Source organism: Oreochromis niloticus, linkage group LG20 (genome assembly GCF_001858045.2).
Source record: "Oreochromis niloticus isolate F11D_XX linkage group LG20, O_niloticus_UMD_NMBU, whole genome shotgun sequence".
Classification (NCBI taxonomy): domain Eukaryota; kingdom Metazoa; phylum Chordata; class Actinopteri; order Cichliformes; family Cichlidae; genus Oreochromis; species Oreochromis niloticus.
This window is the reverse complement of record NC_031984.2, coordinates 10,342,476-10,350,063: the sequence shown is the minus strand read 5'-3', so window position 1 is coordinate 10,350,063 and position 7,588 is coordinate 10,342,476. Positions and strand designations below refer to the sequence as shown.

General features: G+C 40.6%; 1 protein-coding gene across 1 annotated transcript; it reads left to right on the top strand.

The window, feature by feature from the left end:
- The first annotated feature begins 324 nt into the window (after positions 1–324).
- On the top strand, positions 325–6,522 carry dnajc5aa (DnaJ (Hsp40) homolog, subfamily C, member 5aa). Its single transcript, XM_003438920.5, has 5 exons — positions 325–481; positions 1,316–1,444; positions 1,526–1,739; positions 1,827–1,998; positions 3,297–6,522. Exons 2-5 carry the CDS (start codon positions 1,335–1,337, stop codon positions 3,398–3,400), a joined length of 600 nt encoding a protein of 199 aa, XP_003438968.1. The 5' UTR covers positions 325–481; positions 1,316–1,334; the 3' UTR covers positions 3,401–6,522.
- Positions 6,523–7,588: the final 1,066 nt, after the last annotated feature.

The following is a 7,588-nucleotide window of genomic DNA, read 5'->3' as shown; positions in this document are numbered from 1 at the left end:
GTTTGACGATAATTGTCAATAAATGTCAATAATTAATGTGGCATAAATACTTATTCAATTAATTAATTCCAATTTAATTTAATTAATGACACATTTAACTAATTATTTGATGGTGTATCATTTAGTCACTCCTGGCCCTCCATAGAACTCAGTATCGATTTTAAATCTTTCTTATACAATTTCCAGTGGGTAAATTAAATGTAATATTTTTTAAAGAGACTCCCTTTTTAGCTTTCACGACAAATACTGAGCTGCTCATCTTTCCTCCAGCATCCTCCCCGTCGTGCACGCGCACGTCGGGTCGCCGTGTGGTGGTGGGGGGGCGGAGCCAGCGGACTGCTGCACTGTCCATGGTTGTGTAGTGGGAGCCAGAGAGGGTCCGGGTACGTGCGAGGAGATGCGGCCATAGTCACGCTGCACTGTCTAAAATCATAACCTGCTGGGATCGTTAGTTTCGCAGCGCATTAGAGTCGACTGAAAGGTGAGCCTCATGCTACATTTCCATTATTTCCTTTCTTCCTCGACACTCTGGCCCTTGTCCTTGAAAATAACTGCTGACGATCTATTCCTGTCTTGCATCAAGAGCAGGCCGGGGAAGCGAACCAACATGGATGCTGTGCGCTATAGCAGTGCTGCTGATGATGCTTGCACGGAGATTATGCTCCCAGCATCGTACCCAGAGTCTAATCCTTCCTATAGACATCTTTTTGAGCGGGATGCGATTCGTGACTAGGGGAAATTTGACAGCCGCTTGACTGAACATGTAGTTTTTGGTGAAAATGTAAGAAATCAGGCATAAGAGGGCTTTAAACAGAGTAGTAGCTGTTGATTTGTGTCGAGATGACACCCATTTGGAGGCTTCTGTCTTCTTAAAAGAGTAGGTTTTCTGGTCTTCACTTGATAAAGCCTGTGTTGTTGCAGTGCGTTGTCTCTATGGGTGTCAGCTGCTGATTTACTTAAAGCAGCGTATGCATCAGGGGTCCTGCCAAGATGTCACACCTTCAAAAATCAATAAGGAGAATTTATCTCCTGCTGAAAATCTAAAGTTTATATCATCAAAATAAAAAAAAAGGAGAAAAATCCACTATTTTTCCCCCCCCTTTCCTGGACCTATTTTCCATATATTTCCCACACAGCTGGGTGTTTCTAGTAAGTACTGGACATCTGTATTTCATCCAGACAGCACAGAACCAGCTGTTGCCTGCCTGCAGCAGAAAGCACTGAATCACAAGGGCCTCACTTTAGTTGAATGAATGTACGTCCTGGTAAAACAGTCCAAGCAGTGCCTCTTAATTTTGTGCATTTCTGTGTGCAGCCTGTGGACGTGAGGCATCATGAGTGAGCAGCAGAGGCAGCGCTCTCTGTCCACCGCGGGTGAGTCTCTCTACCATGTGTTGGGAGTTGACAAGATGGCCACGACGGATGATATAAAGAGATCTTACAGGTGAGGCTTTACTCTGGTCACCTGGCTTAGCTCACAGAAAGGTCTGATCACCTGTAAAGCTGACTGTGATGCATTCTGCAGGAAACTGGCGTTAAAGTTCCACCCTGACAAGAATCCCGACAATCCAGAGGCCGCAGATAAGTTCAAGGAGATAAACAACGCCCACGCCATCCTGAATGACCCCACGAAGCGTAACATTTACGATAAATATGGCTCTCTAGGGCTATATGTGGCCGAGCAGTTTGGAGAGGAGAATGTTAACACTTACTTTGTCCTTTCTAGCTGGTGGGCAAAGGTAAGACAGGATCGTTTACTGTTTGCTCTTTTACAACCTTTTACACCTCCTGTCTTAACCCTTATTTCATGAATCGGTTTCCTACAGGCTCTGTTTGTATTGTGTGGCCTGGCCACTGGCTGTTACTTCTGTTGCTGCCTGTGTTGCTGCTGTAACTGCTGCTGTGGAAGATGTAAACCACGGCCTCGAGAGGGCCAGGAGCAGGACTTTTATGTGTCCCCTGAGGACCTGGAGGCTCAGCTGCAATCTGATGAGAGAGGTGAGAACGAGCACCATTTTTTTTTTCTTCTCACAAGTACGTTTTTTTGTATAGCACTTATAAAAAACAGTGCTACAAAGAGTGTCACAAAAACACATAAATCACACACTCAGAATCCAAGAATTTAACATTATATGGGTGAAATATATCAACAATTACCATATGAGTGTGAAATAGTTCCTCAGGCATGTTGTTTCAGAAATTGAGGAACCCTAGCTGGAAACAGGTGGGAACAGTCTGCAGTTTCCTGCCTGAGGATCTCAGACTACACTTGGGGTGGTACGGGTACAACAGCTCCAATATGTTTTCTAGATCGAGGCCACAAAGAGCTTTAAATGTAATAAGCAAAATCTTAAAATCTCTTCTAAAGCAAACAGGAAGCCAGTGCAAAGGCATTCAGGCTGGTGTATTATGTTTGCTTTTCCTGTAAGAAGTCTTGCTGCTGGCTTTTGAATCATTTGTATTTAAGTATTTTAATTAATAGCATTGTACATTTTACACCTTGCTAGTATTTGATTGGACCCCTTTTTTGCCTTCAGAACTGCCTTACTTCTCTTTGGTATAGATTCCACAACGTGCCGGAAACATTCCTCAGAGATTTTTGGCCATATTGATATGATAGCATTACATAGTTGCTGCAAATTTGCTGGCTGCACACTGGGTACACTGAACACACTATCATATTCAAGAAAACCATATATTTTGAGATGATTTGGGTTTTGTGATTCCTGGTGAACTAAGCCAGTTGAAGACGAGTTCACTGTGGTCATAGAGTCAGCAGCACTCAGGTAGGCTGAACTACAAGGCAGGATGGAGCTACGCTTTTACATTGTTTATGCCAAATACTGACTCATTAGACCAGACAATGTTTTTCAGTTTTCTATTGTCCAAGCTTGGTGATCTTGTGTGAATTGTAGCCTCAGTTTCCTGTTCTTAGCTGACAGGATTGTAACCCAGTGTGTTCTTTTGCTGCTGTAGCACATCTGCTTCAAGATTCATCATGTTATGCTCTTCTGTATACCTTGTAAAAGTGTTTATTTGAGTTACTGTTGGCTTCCTATCACCTCAAAACAGTCTGACAATTCTTCTTTGACATCAGAGAATACAGAGAACTGCTGCTCACTGGATTTTTTCTCTTTTCAGACTCTTCACTCTAAACTATAGAGATGGTTGTGTGGGGAATCATAGTAGATTAGCAGTTCCTGAAATACACTTAAACAGGTGTACCTAACAATGTGTCCGGTGAGTGATTTTTCATCTGACAAGCACTTGAAATATTCCTTGTGCTTCTCGTACAGAGGCTGGTGGTGAACCTATAGTGCTGCAGCCGTCAGCGACAGAGACAACCCAGTTAACATCAGATGGGCACCACTCCTACCGCACCGACACCGGCTTCAACTAACCCTCCGTTCCCATCGATCCTGGCCTGTGGTCCTGCCTGCTTCCCTGCTCCACCTCAGTGAGATGAACGAAAGGGCCAAAACATCTTTCCACTTCAGAAAGAGAGCCATGTGGAGGTGAAGGGGACTAGTAAGCATGGCCCATGAAAGGAACTAATGAATTCACATCCCTTACACCTCCCTCCCTGATCGGTCCGCTGCGTATTTCCCCGCCAGTACGAGAAGAAATCCCTTTTATTTCTTCTTTTGTATCTCTCAGCCTTTACTCACACAGGTCGCCTGCCCTACCTTACCTTTCCCATAGTTTGCATCATGGTGTAGCATGCACTGTTTGGAAAAAAAGGTCTCCACATTTTCTTTAATCCTTTGCAACATTTTTACTTTGCAAAACCCATCATGCAGGTGCAGTTTTTTCAAATGAGTGCAGTACATGAGGAGGGGGTAAAGTTTACCAGATGTTTTATGCTAAAGGAACAGAGAGCCATGGCTCAGGGAGGTGTTGGTTGGAGAAGTGCTTGCTGGCTTAGGTGGTCGGTGCCATCATTAAACCTCCAAGAACTAAGTTTTCATACATATTTACACTTTTCTCTTGTGATTCGCAATCGATATTCTTTCAGTTGAAAATGCCACCTGCTGTTGTCAGACCTACAGCGTGGTCTTTAGTGTGCCCTCCACCAGAGTGTTTTTAATGTCAATCATGAGGTCATTAAGGCACAGAGCTTTATTTGCAGACAGTTTGCTATAAATTTCTGCTGATATTAGAGTTTCTGCTTTAGTTAGTAATTAGCTTTTGCATTTTCCTTCCTTCTGAAAGCCCCTCATCGCAGGACAGACTACTTCCCCCTGTTTTTCCTGCAGCACTGAGCAGGTTGTTATAATTGTTGTTTTACATTAATGCATATTGTCTTTTAATGTATTTTAAATCAAATATGGCACATTTCAACCCCATGGTACAGTTCACTGTTGTTTCATCATATCACCAGCTACAAATTGACGATGACACTAGATACATAAATTTCAAAAAAATAAAAAATCATACATAACCAAGACGTTCTCATCTCAAGGAGTGATATAATGTTGTTTTGTCAGATGCCATAAATGTTTCCAGGTTAAACATAAAATGTCCTTTGGTGACAGTGCCTTAATGCAGTGGCCATAGTTAGTCCGTGAAAGTTAATAGTCTGGTTTTAGACACCTATGAAGTCTCTGTTAGGAGGCTGAAGCGGTGGTGGTGCATAAGTTGTAGCTTTGTCAGGGAGGAGACCCTGGTTTGATTCTTGTTTGAACTTATGTGTCATGATTTACCAAGTTGAAAACCAAAAAGCAGATTCGGAGAGTTTTAATTTTAACATAAATGTCAGCAGTCCAACAGAGAGCAGCGATTAGAGCACAGGGAGTCAGGTGATGTCCAGCACAGGTAAATCTGCTTATCTCATAGAGACGAGTGCACAGAGAAAGTCTGTAACCAAACTGGAGCACTGGAGAGAGCACTTTGGCAATGAATTCATGTTAAATGGGCTCTTTTATGTGCAGGAGGTCATGAGTTGACGGGAAACAGGTACACCAACCTGCCGCTCAGCAAACAGGGGAGAGGACACACCTCTAGCTTGCTCATGCACGCAATCCTACCAGGGACTGAGAGAGGCCATTGCACTTTGTGTTTTTCCTCTTTTTATTTGTGGTTTCACACGGTTAGGTTTAAGGCCTAAAAACTGCTTGGTTGGCTTGAAGTAAAATGCCTCCCTTTAAAATAGTAGCCTTACATGATGAAGTTGGAAGTGACAGTTCTGTGTCACCAGTGCCATAACCCGGTGCATCATGAGCTGCCACCAAAGGACACCTTGTGCATAAATGAGCCTCGGCTTTGACAAAACAACGTTATCTGACACCCGACTAATGAGAATGGGCAGATGAAACAATAACATTTCAATAGATTTTGTTTATTTTACGGTGACACATCCGGACTCTTCTTCTATTCTGTTTTCCTGTCCTTACTTAAGATTTGTACTAATAGTAAAACTATTTTTTAGAGCTACTGCAGCTCACTAAGACTGAGAGACATTTATTTTATGTTAGTTTTATTTTTCTGCTACATGAAGCCAAGGAGCTCCAGGTAATCCAGCTGGCTCTGATGAGAACTGCTAAAAGGTAGAAATAACAGATATTTATCAGCAGCAGTGCTGGTTAGGAGGGTGACATGTTTTTAACTTTAGATAAGAAGATTTAGGGAAAAAAAAACATGTTACACTCTTCAGAGTTATTATAAAAAAAAAGGTGAGAACAGAATATCAGCATGGAGGATTTTTATTTTCAACTCATTCCTGTGTTTTGAACTGTCCGATGACTTTGATATTTTGTCCGATGCTGTGTGATCGTTCCTCATTGTTGACTTTTCTGAATCCACGTAGAGAAAGATGCTCATCAGGCATATCATCTGTGAGCCAGTGCTACAGGCAGCTCAGAGTAAAAGAATTTTACATACTACTGAATTTGCATATATTGCCACACATTTTTGCCATAAATCGCCATGAACATCTTCGCCACTTTGTCAGTTTCATGACTGCTAATGATGTGTTTTTAATGGTTTACAATTGGTGAGCTCCCGTTGCCCACCCTCTGCTATTAACGGTATGGATGTTGACCTCTGTGGCCCTTGTATGATGTTTCCTGTAACCCTTGATGAAACGTAGATGTTCCTGTCATGGCTTTTTCATTGAGATACTGAAAAATGCTACTGTAAATGTTCTAAGTTGAATGCACTGTGTGTTTAAAAAAATTATAATGGATCAATGATCAGGAAATGACTCCATAAAAAGACAATACAGTATATAGTGTAACTATAGTGAAATGGTTATATGATGCATTTTTGGAATTTTATTTATTTCATACTTGGTCACGTTTTAGATGATGATCGATTATGATTTTAACTGGTATGGTGTTGTAATGTAGCCATTAAATTTAGCAAGGAATGGTTTAATGGTTAAGGTCGCTTGTACATACACTTGGCCCATATAAAGTATAAACCTTAACATTTATGTTGTAGCATGGTAACTGTGTGTCTGGAAGAAAACAAGTGGATCATTGATCTCATTTGCTCTTGTTGAATAAATGTTCCTCAACATTTTGACTCGTGTTTTTATCAAATTAAGTTACATACAGGTTTTTCGTTTTGACTGGGATTTCAGATACTTACAGTAGTAGTAATGATATTACTCAGGTAATGTTTTAAGCCAAGTAATCAACAAATTAATGTCAAGTCTTGAACCACCCTTCATTTCTTTATATTTTGTTTCCAGAGAGCCAGATTTGTAATTTTTTAAGTGGTCTTGAGCCATTGTTGTCCAGGCTTTTGAAGGTATGGCTGCTTTTTCACCAATTTTCCATCCAGTCGGTGTATATGACCATTTTCAGAGGATTTTTTTTTAAACCCAGAAAAGACCAGATACAGGACATGAGGGATGCATCTGGAACTTGGCCACTGGCCCATCTAGCCTCATCAGAAATGGTGTCAGTGGAAGGGAAACAAGAAGAAAAGGCTGAAGTATGCCAAACTGGACTGAAAATTAGCAACAGCAGGTCTTATGGTGCAATGAAATTAAAAAAATTTGGCCCAGATCACTGTCATTTTTTATGAAGGAGGTCAGGAAAGAGGTACAGCTGTGAGTGTCTACAGCCAACTGTAAACTCTGCGGGATCAGTTTGGAGCTGCAGTTCAGCTGATGGTGTCTTGGTGGTTTTTCACAGTTGCTGTAATTATGAACACATGAAAGTACTGTCAAATTTTCAGTCACCATGCAGAAAAGTAAGCATCAGAATGACAACAATAAATAAATAAATGTCATATGAAATATAAAAAATTAAGAAGCATGAACAATGTTGAAATCCTTTACACCACTTTGTCTTGAAAATTATTATTATATTATTGCCTTTTAATTTAAAATATACTGCACATATATAAAAAGAATAATAAATCATTTTAATAATTAATTTTGACAATGAAATGCTAATGCTAAATGCTAACATAACAGCTGTCAGTTATCACATTTTTGCTCACATGCGAAGGTATTTGTTAGATAAACAAATGTATCTAACTTTAATCAAAAATCAAGTTTTTTTTAAGCAAAAGGATATTAACTAAAAAACAAAGTAATCTGACTTCCAAATAAATCATCCTTTACCTTCATAGTGTG

Coding starts and splice junctions, on each gene's coding strand:
- dnajc5aa (XM_003438920.5), top strand. CDS start 1,335: ATGAGTGAGCAGCAGAGGCAGCGCTCTCTGTCCACCGCGGGTGAGTCT. Junction 1,445..1,525: donor GATATAAAGAGATCTTACAG/GTGAGGCTTTAC, acceptor TGCATTCTGCAG/GAAACTGGCGTTAAAGTTCC. Junction 1,999..3,296: donor GCTGCAATCTGATGAGAGAG/GTGAGAACGAGC, acceptor CTTCTCGTACAG/AGGCTGGTGGTGAACCTATA.